At 40.0% G+C, this 20,839-nt stretch overlaps 3 protein-coding genes across 6 annotated transcripts in view; 1 reads left to right on the top strand and 2 right to left on the bottom strand.

The window, feature by feature from the left end:
- The window catches only part of LOC108163489, a 26,129-nt gene extending 12,514 nt beyond the window's left edge, over positions 1–13,615 (bottom strand). The window contains exons 1-3 of one of the 2 annotated variants that reach the window (XM_017298802.2): positions 12,696–13,615; positions 7,938–8,060; positions 5,999–6,162 (exon numbers count right to left, since the gene is read on the bottom strand). In XM_017298802.2, the coding sequence (XP_017154291.1) occupies positions 5,999–6,162; positions 7,938–8,060; positions 12,696–12,843 (435 nt within the window). In that variant the 5' untranslated portion in view covers positions 12,844–13,615. The remainder of the gene's footprint in view (positions 1–5,998; positions 6,163–7,937; positions 8,061–12,695) is intronic. The other variant, XM_017298803.2, reaches the window with a different exon arrangement.
- LOC108162968 (putative RNA polymerase II subunit B1 CTD phosphatase RPAP2 homolog) lies at positions 13,205–20,839 on the bottom strand. 3 transcript variants are annotated; one of them, XM_033392627.1, is made up of 5 exons: positions 20,750–20,839; positions 20,571–20,682; positions 20,415–20,512; positions 20,168–20,364; positions 13,205–13,615 (listed from the first exon to the last, which is right to left on the bottom strand). In XM_033392627.1, the coding sequence occupies exons 1-4, from the start codon at positions 20,776–20,778 to the stop codon at positions 20,172–20,174; spliced, it is 432 nt and encodes a 143-aa protein (XP_033248518.1). In that variant the 5' UTR covers positions 20,779–20,839; the 3' UTR covers positions 13,205–13,615; positions 20,168–20,171. The 3 variants fall into 3 exon arrangements, with proteins under 3 accessions (XP_033248518.1, XP_033248517.1, XP_017153456.1); XM_033392626.1 differs by lacking the exon at positions 13,205–13,615 and adding an exon at positions 16,712–16,778; XM_017297967.2 differs by lacking the exon at positions 13,205–13,615 and having other exon boundaries at positions 20,107–20,364.
- Positions 18,206–20,119, top strand: LOC108162965 (FK506-binding protein 59). Its single transcript, XM_017297964.2, has 8 exons — positions 18,206–18,446; positions 18,517–18,659; positions 18,722–18,842; positions 18,907–19,045; positions 19,108–19,465; positions 19,527–19,637; positions 19,693–19,830; positions 19,907–20,119. The coding sequence occupies exons 1-8, from the start codon at positions 18,248–18,250 to the stop codon at positions 20,018–20,020; spliced, it is 1,323 nt and encodes a 440-aa protein (XP_017153453.1). The 5' UTR covers positions 18,206–18,247; the 3' UTR covers positions 20,021–20,119.

Genomic DNA, 20,839 nt, shown 5'->3' with positions numbered 1-20,839 from the left:
AGTTACATTATTTTAGCCGGAAAAAACTTTAAAAAAAAAGAACAGAGCCGATAGAATAGTAGTCTACAACCCTACACCAAACTCCCTTTCTGGGGGCATAAGAAACAAGAAAAAACTATTGCTTAGTAGGCTGTTTCTTGATCATCACAAAAGTATATCCATCGGTTACAAGGCAGTGCTGGGAAATCGTCAGTCTAAACAAAACTCAACAATAAAACATTCTGGTAGTTTTACCGAAAGGAAAATAGTTGCTGTAAAACGAAAAAAATGTCGTCTGTGTTAGATAAGTTGTGGAGCGAGCAGTTCCGTGAGGCAGCAACCTCGGTGTACACCATCATAGCCGCTGCTGTCGTGCTGGCTTATTTGGTCTTCAAGCAGACGCGAACCAATAGGGACACCTACGACGAGCAGGACTACATGGATGCGGGCCACACCATACAGATGGAACCGTTGAGTGGACTCGTTCTGACTAAGAAGCTGCTTGAAGAATTCAATTGCACCAACAAGGGTCGCCGATACCTGGTCGCTTTGCGGGACGTGGTCTACGATGTGTCAAATGTGTCCGATGACTTTGGTCCCAAGGGAAGTTACGCCAAGTGGTCGGGCCAAGAGCTGACGGAACTGATCAAAGCTGAAGCTATTCGCAAAAACCAAAACATTGAAAAGCATATGCAAATATGGACCGAGACGCTGGACGAATTCTTCTTTGTCGCTGGGGTGCTCATCGACTACGAAGACCCCGATAAGAAAGCTAAACAAGAAGCCAATCAATATACCGTGGAAGATATAACAGACGATGAAGACGATTTTCCGGTTCGTGGTGATAGTCGTAATACTTGGTCGTTCTTGGACGATAATAATATGAATATTATTCCCAACAATTAAACCCATCATTATACCCCAATCACACGAAATCACACGCCCTCTCAGTCGCCCTTCAATCAGACACCAAAATCCAGACCAAAACTGGCACTTAACCTATCATAAGCCCCCAAACATGAACTTAAGCCCTCTGCTATAATATTGTAATACAAACACTGGCACAAATAAATATACATACATATTGGCAGCCCACTCGCTCTTTATGTATCTGCATCTGCAGCAGCAGCAGGCTGTGTTCGTGTATCTGCATATATCCATTACCAATTTTAATGCGAATTCAATAAGGCTCATCCAGTGCGGTCCCAAGAGTTGGGGTTGGGTTGGGCATCGACCATGACCGAGCCCAGCACCAGTGCCTGCAATAATAAAATGGTAATTTCCGTTTGCCGTCGCCGTCACCGATGCCAACGCCGCCACTCGACATTCGCTGCTCCTCTCGATACCAAATAAATTTATGCCGACCGGCAAACCAAACTCTGGGCTATAATGGCATAAAATAGTAAACCGCAAGCAACAGGACATGGACAGGAGACATGGCATACACCGTACATTGTACACGGCAGACGGCCAAGGAGTAGTTCAGAGCCGGAGCTGTGCGATGGAGACGTATACGTCCATCCGAACGTGCGGAATGAACACAAATGTAGCCATAAGATGCGTTTTCAGGCTGTTAAAGTGGTGCTCGCTACGAGTACTATTATAAGGGTATGATGGGCTAAAGGATGCTATTCGGGGTAGTGGGTGTGGGTGTGGGCCAAATGTGTAATGGGTAACGAGGAAAGGGCATAGAAAAGGTACTCACACTTGGCGGATTATATTGCCAGGAAAATACGAAATTTACTGACACTTACTGTGATTGAATAACAAAATAATAGCCTACTAAGACGCCTGATTGTGGATAAATTCTTGAATATTTTGAGAATAATTGCAGAATCATATTTTGAAATATATAATAGATATTTCTTGTGGAAGAAGTGTGAGCACTACTTTTTTAGATTTGCTTCAAAATAATCGACTACTAAAATAACTCTGATTTTAGCTATATTATTATTATACAAATTTTTCCTTAATACAAAGGACATTGTACCTAAATACCTATCTTTCTCAACGGAATTATGCATACAAATATCAAAACTATTTCCTTATCATACATTTCTGATTCAAATTTCTGTTATTTCAAATAGTTTTTCGTTAATATAACATTTGTATATTCCAGATACTTTCCATACTTCCTGAAATCTACATCTTTACAATAATCGCCAAAACAATCTCTTCCCTTTTTCAACTTTCCTTTAGAGCATTCCAGATGCGTCTAGATCTCTCTTCAGCACAACTGGCGCATTGGTTGCAGCTATTTTAATGGTGTTATTGTATTTTATGGGCAGATCATAAATACAAATTCAATATACGCCCGTGCCAAGTGCCGGGTACCAAATGCGAAATGTTCGTAGTGGAGTGGACCATTGCGTGTGTGCGTATCCTAGAGATACTTTCATGAAATGAAGCGAGTGCTGGGGCCCCCGGCTTTTTTGGCCAAGGGCCAGAGACCAGGAACCACGCCTCTCAGCCAGGCCGCCGCTACCACTGCCCCTACCAATCTCCCTCAATAACAGTTCCATTGCGTTTCATTATGGCGCTAACGGGAATGGCTCGAATGCTGTGCTCAGAAGAAAGATTTTAATGTACGTGTATGTCTGTGTGTGTGTGTGCGTGTGAGGGAGAGTGGAGTGCGTAGTGGTGTTGGTGTTTTAGTGTGGCTTAAGTGCTGGGCAAAACGACACAAAGATAAATGTTCGTGATATACAAACACACAGATACCATACAATCTCATAGATGCTTCTCAGGCAGAAGCATAGACCCAGGGAAACCCATACAAATACAGAGGGACCCTTAGAAATTCACAGATACAGATACAGATACCTATCCCCATAGACACTCGCATACACACTCCCAGGTACCGACAGAAAGACACTCTTGGATACTCGTGTACAGACAGGACTTATCCTCCCCACCCACGCCCAATGTAAACCTGATGTGCACTCGCATTTAAGTGGATTCTTTGGCATTCTTGTAGAACTCTCGAACTATCCCACAGTTTCTCCGCCCTCTTCAAGATACATATATACGATATGTACGTATCTACGTATCTTGTAGTTGGTTCTGGTTCTGGTGAGCTGTTTCTAATGCGTTCCGTTTGCTTGTTAGCTGTCAAGAGCCGTCTCGGTTCCGTGTTACTTGCTGGCTTCTAGTTCTACTGCTGCTGCTGCTGCTGTTCGCTCCTGCTTCTGTCATTTTCCATTTTCCATTTGAATTTGTTTAGCCCGAAGTGCCCTTCTGCCTTCGTTTTAGCATAATATCCATCCCATGCAGATATCTGTCCTGTCTGGCCTGTCCCGTCCCATCTCTCTCTCTCCATAATTCGATTTATGTAAAACTCTCTGTGAGCTGCAGCTTCTGCAATTTGCTGGCGTTGCTCAAGAGCCGATTGCCAAAAGGTGTGACTGTCATAAAGAATGCAATTTCAAGAGACACACTACGGCTGTGGATCAGTGGAGAGCATTACTGAGAAGGCACTTCTACATACATTTTATAGCCTGTAAGCGTGGAACACTCTGGTAGATGTGTGCAAGTGAAAGAAAGTAGTGAATCCATAAAGCATAGATGGGTATTTTCTGTGCAGGATTACCCATCATAACCATCTTTCCAAAATGTATCTCGATCGCATAATTATTACAGGAAAAGGAAGATTCTCTATGGCATTTTGGTTGCATTTTAACGGGTATCCTTTTGTCGTATATATCATTTCTTTTATTTTTGGCTTAAATTTCATTCTATCCATAGATGTGGTTCAACACCTTCGCCTCTGGCTGCATATTTCATGGAGTAAAATCCCCTGCTAAGCATAAAGCGTCGACCATATCAATGAGAATACAGTGCTCGACATTTGTTATGCCACATATGACCAACTCAAAGGACACCAAGGACACTGAGGACACTGCCTCCGACCGCAATAACAGCCAACCCGACTCGGAATCGTTTGCATTGATATGATCATAAGCATAAAAAATATATAGGAATACTGCTCATATGTGTGTTTGTGTATGTGTACATCAATAAAAAGAAAACGCTCAGAGAAATCCCAAGAAATACTTGTACAACAAATTTCTTACAGAATACCACAGAGCCCTCCCGAACACTCCCCTTTGGTGTGTGACAGTTATTTGCTTTATTTCGATGATTTTACATGACACAAATTTATGCACAAATGCAGATAGAAGCCAGAGTCCCGACCCCGACCCATGGCAGAGGGAACACAAAAAAATGGCAAACGGATTGCGTTTGGTTGGATGCTGCACTCACGGGGTGACACAAACACTCCCATTCAAATTCACACACACAGAACACCCACTCAAAACACTCACAGATGCAACGACTTGTACAACAGGCGTATACGTAATATTAGTATCTCGCACTCTCCGCGTGTTCTGTGTGCATTTGTGTGTGTGCCTGGATGTGGCTCGATGCTGGGAGAACAGAAATCTACAGAAAGTTGCTGCATCCTCTCTGCGCCGAGTATCTCCCATCGTAGAGTCGCGACTACGCGGCGGCATCCGTGCCACGCATTAGATACACAAAATATATACGCACACAAACACACAGACACTCGGTCGGTGGAGTGTTTGTACGTGCGTAAAGCATTGGTGTGCGTGTGTTGCATGTGGCAGCATAATGCTGCCGCCGCGCTGCCTCAAATAAATGCCGGCTTTTATGTAGTTTACTCTGCTCCTCTTTTCTCAGTTCCCTTTGGCTTCAAATAGAGACATGCCGTGACTGAAGTGAGACCCGTTGTAAGAGGTGAGAGAAGAGTGGGCAGATGAGCTCGTCATAGGGGCTTCAGAAGCTTCAAAGAGTGGGGAAGACGGTGGCAAGGGTTTTGGCAAGATGCTTCTTAGAATTGCAATTGAAATTGTCTGGCAGAGCAATCGTTTCCCCACGAAATTTGCAGCAATTCATGAAATTCATTTAAATAATATGTTTCTGCTCTCTAGGGAATCGATTTATTTGAAGAATATCTTAAAGAATTAAAGATGTTTATGTTTTGTGGTCAGAACAAAAGTGTTTCCTTACTTTTTTACCCCACCGTTTGGTTTGTGGATGCAGGGAACACTAAGAACTTCAAAAAGTGGAAGAAACTGAAGTTTTACCAAAGCAGTTTCTAAGAATCCCCCATCTCAGACGCTTGAGAAGTCTGTAAGTCTTCTGTGGAGACCCTTAACTTCTTCACTTCCCACAAAGCTAACACCAAATGACACCAAATAACTTTTTAATGAAGCTTGCCAAAAACGCAATCGTATATTCAAGCATATATCATTCATCAACAGTCTATAACCAAACAACTTATGCAACTTCTACCCCTTCTATCAGTCTCAACTAATCAAGCTCCTGCATTCAAGTCCCTGCATTCAACGAATTAACTTGAGCACGAGATTGGTTAAGACTCTCAATAGCAGGAGTCTGATGAGAACAGTAATGAGAAGGAGCTCCCTTTAAAGACTGGGAAATGAGTGGTAACCATGAAGTAAGCGCATTAAAACTATACACCAAGTACAACGAGCAACAGCTGCTTTGACATGGAAAAGGGAATAATGCAGCCCGGAACTTTCCCTTCTCAAGACACAAGGGAATACTAAATATTACGGCCACAAAAGAGAGAGGAGACGAGAGGGAGGAACGACACTGCAGAGCTGGCTACAACCGCAGCCCACATCATTTTTAGCTCTTAACTAAACAAGCTCCAAAAGGTATTCGGCCCATGCCCCTTAACCACAGCCGCAGCCCTTTAGCAGATCACGACCTCAAGAGGCTTAAGAGCTGCGAGAAACACACAACTTAATTGTGACAAAGTCAGTAGTGGAGTTTGATTTAAGCAGCAAGTATTTACGAAATTTCATGGAAATTCAAAAATTATTAATTATCTACTTCCACCAATTTTTTTAGGTATACATTTATAGGGTCTGAATTTATCAATTGATGTATTTGCATTAATCGACTTAATCGACAATTTTCAACTAAAATCTGATATAAAATCGAGCGGGATATGTAGGGAAAAACTTACCTCAATGTCACCGCTATCTGGATGCCTTAAGACGAATGCCGATGGCACAACGCCAGGTATCTCCTGCTGTGGAATGAACAGCAGCGAGTGATGGAAAATAGCATTCAGCAGCAGACTCATCACCACAACGGGCTTGTATTTGCCAAATTTGTCAACGAGAAAACCTGCAGTGAAAAGAGCGTGAAGGAAAATGTGTGTAAGCCAAGTTTTCTCAACCAAAATGTTTTGCAGCTGTAACTTTGTTTGAGCATAGCTGTGTGAATGTATCTCAGTGTATAGTGTATGTGTCTTGTATATATCTGTGGCTCAAAAAAAGTATTCAGCCGTTTTGGTTGGCAGCATTGATTGGTTGTATTCACAGCTTAAATGCAGCACAAGCTGAAGATTAAGGACGGATTAAGGTGCAACCATTTTTGGTCGTTTTGTGGCGGATTAAATCTCAGTTTTTCATTTGTAGAAAACCAAGAGATAGTTGAGCCTTAAATTAGGGCTTCAATTTGAAATGAATTAAAGGATTAAATGTTAAGTCTTGGCTTGTATTTCAAATTAAAAAATATATATTCCTTCCACTTGAAGTTTTCAATGTCATTATATAGCCACATCAACCATGTTTATAACTTGCCTTCAATGATCGAAATGTTAATAAACCAACTTTATAAGTGCATTTTCACTTAGCTTTCATCCTATATAGATTTTTGCCAGCTTTTATGTCCGACAATTTGACCAGCTTTATGCACTTTTCTCCACCACCCAATCGACTCTACCCGCCTTTGCTTTTGCGTGTACATATATCTCTCAACATTTATCTGCAACGAGTGTCCCCATAAAATGTTTAAAAAACCTTCACTTCACTGTCGCCGACATACCATACCGCAAATGCATTTTAAAAATGCAAAAGCAAATAATAAGAATGAATAAAAAAAATATATATTCGTATACATATTCAAAAAGGAAATAAAAGCGGTACCCAACCGCATGATGGGGGCACTTCACATACAGCCAGACAGCGAGAGACCAGTGCTCCACAGAAGAATAAAAAAGAACTTTGCTTAATTGTCATTTAAACTGCAAGTAAATTAAATTATTCGCATTCGTCCAGAAAACAGGCCGCACCCCAAAAAAGTAGGCTACGGACAGAACTGTCACACAAGTGTCACAAAGGAAAAAACAAAAATTAATCCGCTCTGATATTCAGTTCTGTTGGGGGTAGAACATGATTTTTCGAAAATATTTGCTGGCGGACGACATATTGTGTATATTAGAATTTTTATTTAAAATTAAACTAAATTGATTGAAACGAAAAAACGGAGGCGAGATTTATAAAAACTGCTTCATCTACCGCAGATCCATCATATCATCTATGGCAACAATATCCAGTCTTCGATACATTGATAAATATATGAATTTCTGTAATCATTCCATAGTATATCTTTAATACATCTATACTAAAGTCCTCTAAATAAAAGCATTTGTCCGAAAAAACTTTAATTTAACTTTTAAACGTTTAAGAAAACCAGTCAATCAATCAATACCACGTTATCACGCAGAAAGCAGAGTCTTTAGTCGGGAGTAAAATTTAAAAAAATCTGATTATGTATTTACAAATATAGCTGCACTGAATTGAACACTGGCTTTATTTGCCTGTTTTCTACTGCCCCTTTTTTCGACAGCTAGCCTTATTAATTAATAAACTTATTTTTATTTAACAATAAATAGTTTTAAACCGTTGGAAAATAGCGCAGTCATACATATATTCATGCTGAAAATGTACTTTGTTTGATTTTGTGTGTTTCCGCTTTCGTTTTCATGCCCCAGCAAGTAGTCAGACAAAGGGAAAGTTTTAATTAAAATATACGCAGCATGACGCTAATTAAGATGCATTAAAACATTTACCCTTGACACTCTCTCTCTGTCTCAAATTGGCATTGCACTCACTCACCTGTTATGGGCGGGCTAAGAAAGGTGGTAAAGGGCAGCGCCAGGTAGATAATTGCAATCTCCTCCACCGTCAGTCCAATCGATTGCATGTGTATTGTCAGGTACGGCAGCAACGAGGAGGTGGCTGTGGGATTGAAAACAGAAAGAATGGTACATTATATTGTAAATTAATCTTGAGAAAGAGTGAGGAAACTTAATTATATACAGAAAATTGAATGGCAAAAAGAGTATGGCTCATCATTCAAAGAAAATGATTGGAATTTGTAAGAAGTGTTCGCAATCATTTAAAGGAAGTTAATTAAATGGAAATGGAATTTTATTCATTATCCCAGACTTTGAATATTAAGTGATGGAATGGTGAATGCATAGAAGAATGAACAATTGAATAGTCAGCTAAATGGATGAATTAAAAAAGTATCTGTCCATTGAAATCAACTATACAGCTCTAAAAGTGCTTCACATATATTTCCTCCTCATTTTGGTATACAAAAATCCCCGGATCATCGACTCAGTTACACTTAAAGTATTTGCCCGTGTAATTTCTCATATAATTCCCCTCCAAAAACCTCACCAAACACCTTTAAAATCCGTGAAAATGGTCACGCCTGACCAACACGAACACGGTCCCCGGAGTGGAAACCGAAAACGGACAGCAGATAATCTTCTTGCATTTCAATAATTTATGAACATTAACGCACAGAGAGAGCGTCACGTGGCTGCGACCAAAAATGGAGTGAAATAATGGCAACAAATTGGGCGAAATGGAACAGGACAGCCTCCTGGTTCCCTGCTGCTCCTCCCTATAGTACACGCCTCCTGTTCCATCTGGCCATCCTCAGCCTTGACCAATTTAAATGCAAACATGCCAAGGATCTCCATCCGGCCATCGGGCCACGTAAAATGGTGTGAGTGTGTGTCTGTGTGCGAATGGAGTGGAGGGGAAAGTGCGTGCCGTGAATGAAATTCGTTTGTTAAAGTGCAGTTAACACTCGCCTGAGTGTCTTTCTTTGCATACGCTGTACTCATGCAGTTTACGGATAGGTTTTATTAGTGCGGGGGCCAGAAGTAGGGAAAGGGAATAGTCTTAGATATTATTTACGTAGGATCATTTGAAAAATATATATATTCTTGTGTGTCCATCGGTAGGAAGGATATTTGAGGTAGAAAGAGTAGAAAAGTTCCCATACTTTCTTTTCCTTAAGTATCTGAGATTATAGATCAAGAGATTTCCTTCTACTGTATCTGTTTAAAAAAAAATGCTTTTCATGCGGGGTATACGAGGTATCTGATATTCATCATACTGAATTTTGGCTTTCCTTCTTCTCTTGTCCCTCTTTCTCTTCTTTTCACTTCTCTGGCTTTTCCCCCTCCAAAGAGTCGGAGTGAAAATGGCGGCTCGAATTGGTTTTTACATCCTTGCATCGCCTCAGATAATTAACAATAATATGCTCGGCTTCTGTCTTTATGTCTGTCTTTCTGTTTGTGTGCGTACTTTTTTTTGTATTTGCTCAATGCAATAACAATTAATTGTTCGTTTTCCCTCTCTGTCTCTCTCTCTCTCTCTTTGTCTGTCTTTCTCTTTGTAACGGAAACGGAAACGCAAGCATGTCAGGGTTGTTTGGTTTGGCGGCCATTCGTGGATGTTCTGTGCCTGTTTTCCCTCTCATTCTCTGTATAGGTTGCCATACTGATTCCGTTCGATTCGGTTGGATCTGTTCCTGCCACGTTGTCATTCGTAATTAATGTCGCCATAAACCCCGACAGCCTACCCCTCCTCACAGCTGTGTGCATTTAAATTCCCTTTATTTCTGTCTGTTCTGTTCTTTCCTTCCACTTTAATAATAATTATTCAGTATTCCATTTATCATTTTTCGCATTCATAACGCGCATATTTTTTGTATATTTTTAACTATGCACAAAGTTTTTGGCGGGGGTATGACACGGCCATGTCATCTGCAAAAATTTGCATCTGCTTTCAGGATGCTGATGGCCAAAGTGCAACTAAATTGCACTTTATTTATGCATTTTTGAGCGGACATGCCAAACCCAGAAGTGACATTGACAAATGTGCAGCAGCGTGCTGTCTGAAATATTAATTACAATTCATTTTTCCAGTTGCCAGTTTGGTTTTTCCGGCTATTTATTGAACGGTATATGGGGGAAATTGAGAGGTGTAATGGGCAGAAATGGGGTTAAAATATGTATTGGAAACGGTTTAAAATAGGTTAAAATGGGAATTGGAATTGCAAATTTAAAATTAGTGAAGATCGAAGTGGCCTGGATAGCTAAAATGGCATTCGGTGGCCTATGCTCTATTGAAATATAAAGCTTAATCGAAATATAATGCTAAATAAAAGAAAAACCAAAGTTAAGCTCTGAGTAAAAACAATGGAAAATGGAAGTGCAAGAAACAAAGTCACATGGATTTCATAAAAAAGAATATGCAAACAAAAAAAATGTGGAAAAATTGTTTCACTGATTTAATGACAACACAAGGAAACCAATCACAAACAATAGACATATTTCAGCGCCAAATTAAAGTTAATTATTTATGTTCATATTACGCGAAATTTTGTATCTGTTCACAGCGTTTCAGAGCAATACTCTTACTTTTTCTGGAATATTTATAATGATAATTACAACGAGCCAGATCTGAAATGAAACACTTTGAAGCGTTTCCACGACCATAAAAACGAAATCAACTTCAACGAGTATTTTTTGATGATTTGGATGTCTTTAACATTCTAAAAATTCGAAAAACCTATTAAAAATGTAGTCTGGGGAAGAAAACTTTTCAGAAATGTACATTTTTAAAAATTTTTTTTTTTAACTCCTTAATAGTGTAATAAATTAATTTAACAGATATTTAAGTCTTCGGTTTGATCATTTCTGCCATAACAAAGGCTTCAATCACATGTTTCCCCCACACTACTTCAATTATATTTAATTTGTATGCCATATTTCCCATCACTTAATTGATGGACAGAGGAAACAGAACAAAAGAAAAATGTTCATTGACATGGAAAATATTTAAAAAACCATTTTAAGCCTTGTAAAATTCAAGCAAAAAATAAACTGAAAAAACAAAATTATACCATAAGCATATGTATTTTTATTTATAATTAAAACCCTTTTCTCTCGAATTCCTTTACATAACCAATTAAATGAATTAAATAACCATTTTTATAGGTTCTGCATTCTGTAGCTAATTAATAGATTGTTAATAGATTGGTACTCGTTCACAGATGAAATTGGTTTTCCTGTGGAGTTTATCATTTGATGTTCCTGGTTGATCTATCAGAGAAAAGATTTTCGATTGAATTCTTTCACCCATCTATTGTACATTTTGTATTAGAAATGATCAAAAACGCCTGTAAAGTGTAAAACCTTGAACCAATTTGAATAAAATTAGTTCTTTTCTATTACTGAGATATTATTTCTCGAAGTGTTGATGACTTCTTTAGTATTATTCTAAATATAATCTCTCTCTTTGTATCATTTCCCTCGTATGATGTCATTCCCTCAAGGAAAATATATATAATTTCTATTAGACACAAACTTAAAATCATATACTATACAAAAATTCATTTGTAAATAAAAGTTAAGCCCAAAAAAGAGAAGCAAACCGAAAAATCCTCGGCAAATCTCGAGTCAAATAAAAAACGCATTAATACTCATTTTAGTGACAATTTGGGTTTAATGGCGCAAGACAACAACAGGGGTGGCAGGGGGGCAGCACTACCGAAGGGGAAAATGGCAAAATGTTTTTGTCATTGACCGCCAGAGAAAACAAAAATGGCGCACGGTCAGTCAGTTGATGGACAGACGAGACGAGAAACGAGAAACGACACACACAGAGACCCCATAACCGAGAGACAGAGGCAAATCAACGTAAAGTAAACCTTTCTCAAGCTTAAATCACATAAGCTAGATTTATTTACAAAAGATACAAAAATACACACAATCTAATGTAGACAAAAAAGCGATAGAGAAGGAAAAAACAGAGTATAAGAAAAAGAGAAAGAGGGAGAGTTACAGAGAGATGGGTTTGTTGATTGAATGCCTAATTGCCACACGCTGGGAAAAATCTCCTCAATGTGCATTCATTTCTCTAACTGAATTTATACAAATGTGTTACATATTTTCCCTCCAACCTAATTGATAACTTCCGACCAGAGACCAGAGACCGACCAGAGACCAGAGAATATATCTACTATAAAGAGGGAGGGTACAGAGTACTCGTAGTGTGATAATGAATTCAGATTCACTGCCAGAGCTTAAATCTCAGTCTCGGACTTTGTACAGCTGTTGCATCGTTTGAGATACTTAGATATTCCTGAGGAATGGGGATGTGTGTGTGTGTAAATTATAATCCACCCTTGAATCCCAGTTCTAGAATGAAAATTGTTCAAAAAATCAACCAAAAAATATAAATAGGAAACAATGAATTATTTGCACCGCGCAATCAGTTAAAGCCCTCGCTCATGGCCCACTCTCCACCCAACTCGGACAACATGTCGTATGAGTTATGAGTGATGGCGGGGCCCTATTAACCTTATCTGGCGCCGACTAAGTAGCTCATAAAAGGCTCTGCAAGTCAAACAACTTGATTTCCCATCACGTTTTCCTTTCATTGCCAGACCGGAGCCAGAAAAAGAATCCAATGTGGTGAATGCGGACTTATGCAGGCAATTTCTAATGGGTTTTTAATGATAATGAACTTCTGGGAAAAGGTAGCTTTAAAGTTATGGGTACTCACCGCCATACATCACAAAGAGTGTGATCTTGAGCATAATCAGATTCGGATTGATTCCACGTCTCTGGCAGAATTCGCCGAACTTCGAGAGTTCCACTTTCTCCAAATACACCGGCTCTGTGGCCATTTCTTCGTTCACCATTTTACCCATGGCGACACACTAAGACACTAAGCCACTCACTAATACATATACTAAGGCGCACGCACACTCACTGGCGGCTGGGTTGATAGTTTTGAAGTTCGTTTCAATGAACGGAAAGCCAGACAGCCAGACGACAGACAGTGGAAAACGAATAAAGAAAAGAAAATTGCCGGAGGAGGCTGTCTCAGAACTAAGTTTCTCGGTCACAGAATACACATGCACAAAGACACACACACACACACAGATACTTGTGTACACTAATACATATGGGGGCTCACTCAAAATTAAATCTCTAGTTTATGTTTATTTTTTTTTCTTTTCTTTTCTTTTCTTTGCCTTTTTTTTGTGCTTTGCTTCTTGTTTGATTTTGATTAAATTCAATTGAAATTTGTGATCATCAAGGCGCGACTAAACCAAGTTCTTGTTGTTATATATATTCATATACGATATGAAATGCATCACATATATTCAGTAGATCTCATAACACAATTCCATTTAGTCGTTATATATTCACTAAATATATTTTCTTTAAATTTTAATACATTTTTTGCACTTTATTTTCCTTTTAATTGAATTTTGTAGATGTTAATTTTTTCCTTTGTGGCTTTTCGTTTTCAAGGTTTTCACTTTTGCTCCACTTTCCTCACACACACGCACATATATAAAGAGTTTTCTCATCAATTTGTTTGTTTTTTTCCAAAATATAAATTGGGTTTTCCTTCTGTTTTTCTTCCTTTGCCGCCTTGGAACTTTCCCAGTTGCCGTTCGCTTTGAGACTGATCTGAGGAAAAATGGAAATCTCTTATCAACGTCTCAGCTAAATCTCTATATCTCATATCCCCACAGATCTCTCACACACACACACGCACACACACACACGTTCTCTCGATTATGATGATGATGATGTTGATTCTAACTTAAATTGGTTGGGGTCTCTGGTGTTAGTGACAGTTCTGTGAGGCTCTTCATGCTCTCCTCTGGCTGGCTGTTGATGCGACAAGATCGCTGGGAGATAATGTCTCTGTATTTCTTGAATGGAGATAAAAAAAACCAGCCAACGGATTCTGAGCGACGGCTGACGTGCGACAATGTCGCGATCTCCGCGTGAGTGACAGCGCCCCGTAGGAGAGATGGAAAGATAGATCACAGCGAGAAGATCGCACTGGGTAGGCCAAGGTTCACTATGCTGACGGTGACAATCGGGTGTTGGGGGGCTGAGATACTATACCACCGAGATAATGACAGTTCTGAGAAAAAAGAACAAGGTGAAAAAGGGGTTGAGGAAAACAGTACAGTGGGAAAGGATCGATCAGACCAGTCATGCGGATAATGTTTAGTTGGTATTTGGTTTAGTTGGTAACTCCTGTATAAGTTAGTAGGATTTAATAAATTTCTTGAAACCTATTCAAATATTGATTGAAATATGGGGTATACAGGTTTGAAAGAATGTAATACATCTATTGGATAGATACTAGGAAATCCAAATGAGCGTTTATGAGCACTAAAATTAGCAGCATGGGGTCAGTGATGTCTGCTTTGATTAAAGTCTCGTGATCTGTTAGTTCTTCTATTTTGTGAATGAGAGATGAATTAAGTCAATGAACTAGACTTATTTTTGATGTTAAATCAGACGCATATCAAATAAATTACAGAAACAAATGACAGTACATGCTGGTGCGAGATTTTTGGGGATTTATAAGGATTTATTATAACAATTTTTGATATATGCCTTCCAAAAATCACTCTCAAAAGTATCCTTTTTTAGGTAGATTTTTTAGACAGAAAGTCTCAATATTTCGATGATTTTTTCCAACCTCTTTTAACCCCCTTATATAGTCGATTTTCTCACATTCTCTAGAACTTCTCCGCATCAGCCGTATTCAAAGGCTGTGACAAAAACTCCTCTCCTCTTGAAACACTCCACATGAACACGGTTCACACTCTCAACGCGAATAGAACTCGAAAATAGTCTCAAAATCCCAAAAGTTTTATGCATTTCCTTGACGAAATTAGCAAAAAGTTTTTCAAACGTTGCGAATCGCAGTAGAGACCGAACTCAACTGAAGTCAACACTGAAGCATAATTGCTGGAAGGGAAAGGTTGTGGATAAAGAAAACCATTAACTGATATGGGAAATTACATGTGGAAGCGAAAACGAGTGATTGATTGGGATCAGGGCACGTGTTTTGGGTGCCTCATTACGCGATATGTGGGCCCTGGCAACGCTCCAGCGAATTTTTAATGGACTTTTTAAAGTCGTGTGTCCGCTGTTGGTTCTGCACAATTTATGCCCCAATGACCCAGCCTAACCTTAGAGAATTTACTCTATAATGAATTTTATACCTAAGTCTTAAGGCGCTTCCTGAAAAAAGAGTTCATAACTTTGTTTTGCAAGTGCCTAGACATCCGATAAGATAATGTCAAGATCCCAAGCTCCATCATGTGAGTGCAAAGTAAAATATTTAAATAGTAAAACTACTCTGAATCTGGAACCCAAAAGTGTCCAACCACTGTCGATCTGTTAGTTAGGAGCGTTCAAAAACGACCTTCTTCTTTATCAGAACTTGTCATAGATACGAGTATGATGATGAGGCGATGATTATCAGAATTGTTATATTTAGCACCCACTGCAAACGCATCTATCTGCGGATTGGAGCGGATTGCGGGAGCAAACACAAACACAAACATGTTGTAAAACACAAAATACGTAAGCAAAGTTGTCCCAGACCAGACTCTGGGACTTAACCCGATCTCTCTTGCATACCATTATCTGTAGAGAAGTCAGGGAAGAGGAGCACCCAGTACAGGCACACTCTACCAGAAGCACAGCAGCATTTCAGACCCATAAAAAGTTACGCAAAAGACCTTTGGTGAGGACTGAGGCAACATCTACGGGTACGTAAGTACCAAGTAAATCTGGTGCATGCTCGTTTCTAAATATAATCTGAATGGGGTTTAGCTGGTATTTAATTCGTATGTTTATTTAAATTTAAGTTTAATTTGTGTAAGATTTATCTCTGTTTTTTATAATTATCTTTGTATGAAAAAAAAAATGCAATTGGGTGTCTCTCGAACATGTGGCTCTTAGGAGATTCAGTTTTTGAAATACTTCTGATATATACCCAACAATTTATGTAATGATAATCTAAGATTGTGATGACAAGCCCCTCCCTATACATCTGGATTTGATGCCTTCAACTAATTACTACTTGGAGCGGAAACGAATGTGTCCTCACGATTTGTTCGATGATGATTGGATTCTCCCAAGTCTAATAACGAATGCAATTATACCTGCAAAATTCTTTAGCCCTATTTTATGAATTACTTTGTTTGTGCAATTATTAGTTCGTTTATTAGTACGATTTCTTGTGAATTCTGTCAATCTGACGATTCATTTTTCTCCCCGAATAATAACACCTCTTCAACTATTAAAGCTGGCTGCTGTGAAACTCAAGGCGGGCAAAACTAAAACTATTGAAGGTGGTTGCTATGCAATTTTTGTTTCCACCAAATAAAGACGCCAGGTGCCGCTGTCAACAAGACGACACCTACCGTTAGCTCCAACGTGTAAAGGAGGAGCGCCACCAAAATTGAATTTATACATGGATTTTGCTATCGAGGAACTGCCACCACCAGCGATCGGTGCCATCTATTCATCAATCTAAATTTAATTTTCGAAAATATATAAAAATTCAATAAAAGCAAGTGGTTAATAACAGCCAGTCAATTAGGAAATAAATTCACTAATTCAACGGAACAAAGAATTGGTCGTTTTTTGAATCGAATTTGAGTTCGCCGCAGTTCGCCGCAGTTCGCCTTTGCAACAATGAGTCTCATTCCATACACAAATGTTGCTAATTCCATGCACACATACCCTGGGGGAAATGGATGTTATAGAATTGCGGAAATGTTTGTCTTCCAAGGCTCAGTAGGTATCAGGATCGCTATAAATATATACAAGATACTAAAAATGTACTTGAATATGTCTAAAGAATATCAATTTGAGAAAAGGTCTTTATAAATCACGTTTCATCTTCATATAAAATTAACAAAATAGGGTATACAAAGGCCTACACGCAACATAGTGACTCTTTTTTTGTTGGACTTTTTTTGTTTAAACCTTTTTTTACAATAAATACAATAAAAGCAAGGATTAAAAACTATCCAATCTTGTAGAAAATTTATTCATTAATGGGATAAAATTATGTGGGCATTGCTAAGAGGTTTAGTTAGTCAGCATTATTCAATGGAATATCAAACTGAGCAATATGAACGAATTTCCCTTTTCGTTTGTTTTGATTGACGTATTTCGCTATTTGTTTTTTGTTTGACTTATTTCGCTAAAACCTCTTTTTACGCAAAATTCAATAAAAGCAAGTGGTTAATAAAAACCAGTCAATTAGAAAATAAATTCACTAATGGTATAAAACTATGTGGGCATGGCTAAATAATCTATATAGCTGGTAATATTCGACGGAATAAAGAAATTGAGCAATTGGAACGATACCCGTTTGTTTATGTTACTGTTGTATGAGAAAAGTGCCTTGTGCGTCTGCCTACAGTGGCTTCGAATAACAGTAAATCCTGATGTCAGACGGCACTCCCAAAAACAACCGCTGTTCCTCGGCTATTCCGTGCTTTCCACCTTCTTCGCATTTACAGTTAAAGTCGAGCCACAGAGTCTGCAGCTGCGATCCCGAAACAACGAAACCAGCGTCCCCCCTCCCCTCTCACCAACAAGCAGTCGAGCCACGGAATGGGAATGGGTAATTGGAGGAAAATGAATAAGACAAACGAACAAAACTAGAAATTAAGAACATAAGTATAGATTTCTGTCTGTATTGTCAAATAATTCTCACTATCAGTTTTAAATTCGAACACAAAAAAACCGCGCTCAAGAAGCCAGGGTTGCCCCCAGCACATTTATGAGATATCTTTTCTTTTTCGGCTGTACTGGTTCATATGAACCTATAATTTGGTTCGATAGTATCGATAGCCGAACTGCTGGTTTGAATCGGTTATTTGATCTTATTAGATCTACAAACATTTACAAATAGAACTATTTTCCGCGGTTTAACTTAAGTAGCACATAAAAGGGTGTTTTCGTTTTGAAAATGAAGCGGTATTTTTCTGAAGGTCAGACTGCTGCAACGAACATATGAGTCGTAATTTTGAATCGGCTTTTTGTATCCTAGGTATATTAGGCAAAAGGGGTGGATTTTAACTTACATGCGTTGAATTTTTTGGGCCGCGTTGCCTGCTGTCCACACCTTCTTTTTCCTTCCATTATGTAGCAAATATGTAGTTACTGCAGTCGCCATGTAATCAATTGGCAACACGATTATCATATGTGCGGATTCGATACTGGTATCGATAAACACCTTCACCACCAACAAAGCAACAAGGAAAAAAAATGCCGGAAGAAACGAACAAAATCGACCTGTCTGGAGATGGTGGAGTGCTCAAGGAAATCTTGAAAGAGGGTACCGGGAACGAGACCCCGCACAGTGGATGCACTGTCTCCATGCACTATACCGGCCGCCTGGTCGATGGCACAGAATTCGATTCGAGCGTGAGCCGCAATGAGCCCTTTGAATTTGCGCTCGGCAAAGGTGAGACATGAGAATGTCTCAAAGTCGCTGTTTCTGGAATTTTCTTTTTCGTTCTTTTCTCTTGTCTTAGGCAATGTTATCAAAGCCTTCGACATGGGAGTGGCCACCATGAAGCTGGGGGAGCGCTGTTTCTTGACATGTGCTCCCAACTATGCCTACGGCTCTGCCGGTAGTCCGCCCACCATTCCGCCAGACTCCACGCTGATCTTTGAGGTACAGAACACAGGGATAAAATGCAATCCAGGGCAACTATATATCTCTGTTCTCGTTTTCAGTTGGAAATGCTGGGCTGGAAGGGCGAGGATTTGAGCCCAAACCAAGACGGAAGCATTGGCCGCATCATTCTGGAGCCGAGCGATAAAAAGCGGTCTCCCACCGATGGTGCCTTCGTCAAGGGTAAGTCGTGGTTTATCTAGATTCTGTGGTTACCTTAACCTCATTCGGGGTCTGTGATTTGCAGCCCATATTTCTGGTTCTTTCGAGGGTAAAGTGTTTGAGGAACGCGATGTGGAGTTCGATTATGGCGAGGGCAGTGCTATCGGTCTAGTGGATGGAGTGGAGATGGCACTGGAGAAGATGAACATAGGAGAGACTTCCAGGTAGAGCAGAAAGATATGGGGGCTAAAAAAGAAACACCACTTTAAAATCGATTTTTCCTTAGAATCACAATTAAACCAATGTATGCCTTTGGCGTCACGGGCAATGAGGCATTTAAGATTCCACCCAACGCCACAGTCGAGTACAAGGTGAAGCTGATCGACTGCGGCAAGGGTCTGGAGGAGTGGAAGCTGAGCGACACCGAGCGCATCGACGAGGCCAAGGTGTACAAGGAGAAGGGCACCAACTACTTCAAGAAGGAGAACTGGGGCCTCGCCATCAAGATGTACACCAAGTGCAAGAATCTGCTGCCGAACAGCGCCGACACCAACGAGGAGGTGAAGAAGCTAAAGGTGGCCACGCACAGCAACATTGCGCTGTGCCACCAGAAGTCCAACGATCACTTCGAGGCCAAGGTGGAGGTAAGTTCACGTAGAGAATGTGTGCCCAGAAGCATTTAAATTGATATTTAATTTTCTTCAGTGCAATGCTGTGCTCGCCCTGGAGGCCAACAATGTGAAGGCTCTCTATCGTCGCGGACAATGCAACCTGATCATCAATGAGCTGGAAGATGCCCTGGAGGACTTCCAAAAGGTTTGTCATAACACCATATAGAAAATCCTTACTTGCTAAATAAATGTTTGGTTAGGTTATTCAATTGGAGCCTGGCAACAAGGCCGCTGCCAACCACGTGGTCATCTGCAGGCAGAAAATCAAAGAGACCAAAACCAAGGAGAAGAAGCTGTATGCTAACATGTTTACCAAGCTGGCGGCCAACGACAAAGAGGTATAATATGCCTCAACGAGTAATAAATCAATAAAGCTCATCCTTTTCCATCCCCCAATTCGCTTTTCATTCGAAGACCGAACCACCGCGCGAAACAGATGTGCTCAGTAAATGCGGCGAATGGTCCGAGGAGGACGCCAAACGCGAGGCTGATCTAACGCTTGAACGCGACAATATAATTATGATCTAGCCGAGGACAAAGGCGATCAATTGTTTAGCATTTTAAGTACTTTTCCTAAATATTTCCACATCGAAAATCGAACAAATCCAATAATGTAACAAGAAAAAATGGTACTTCATTACATAAAATATAGAAATAGCATTGAAACTTGTTTACCTTTTCATTTGTCTCGCGGCAGCAGCTGAAAGCTCGGCCGCAACTCCCTGTCGCGCAGCCACAGCGGCGACGTCGGCACCTGGGCCTTAATGTACTCTGAAGCGCGGAAACAATAGCCGGAGCAGAATTTCTTGCGCTCTGTGATATCGTAGACCTTGTTTTGCGATGCACTGATTTGGTACTTCTGGTTGGGTACACTGCAAGTGAGTCGGTTAGTCAGGAGCCACCTTTTGGAGCGTCCACTTACTTCTGCAAGACATTGGAGCAGAGCGGGTACCCACAGTATCGGCTGATTTCGCGCTCATCCACAATGTCGGTATAGTGGTTGGGTGCGATTTCCCAGAGCTAGGGACGAGGAAATGTTAATTTAAAACTTGTATACCATCAAATAAACTATAAATACCATGGCCAGGAATTCCAGCTCTGCTACGTCGGGCTCCAGGAGCCTCACCACAACTTCCTGAGCCCGCGCAATTGCCGCGCGCTTTTTCACTACCGCCGCGATGAGCTGTTGCCTGCAATAGGTAATAAATTGATCATTAAACAATAGTACAAACAATGCATTTAGCATTCATTGGTTACCGCAATTGGTCGTTCTTCTCCTCCGTCATGTTTTGTGCATTTTTTTGTTTATTTTGTAAAATTTACGAGTAGCGGGCAAAAAAAAGAAGA

The sequence above is a fragment of the Drosophila miranda genome, chromosome 4, assembly GCF_003369915.1.
Source record: "Drosophila miranda strain MSH22 chromosome 4, D.miranda_PacBio2.1, whole genome shotgun sequence".
In the NCBI taxonomy this organism is placed as follows: Eukaryota; Metazoa; Arthropoda; class Insecta; order Diptera; family Drosophilidae; genus Drosophila; species Drosophila miranda.
Note: the sequence above shows the minus strand (reverse complement) of the source record. Positions and strands in the feature narration are given on the sequence as shown.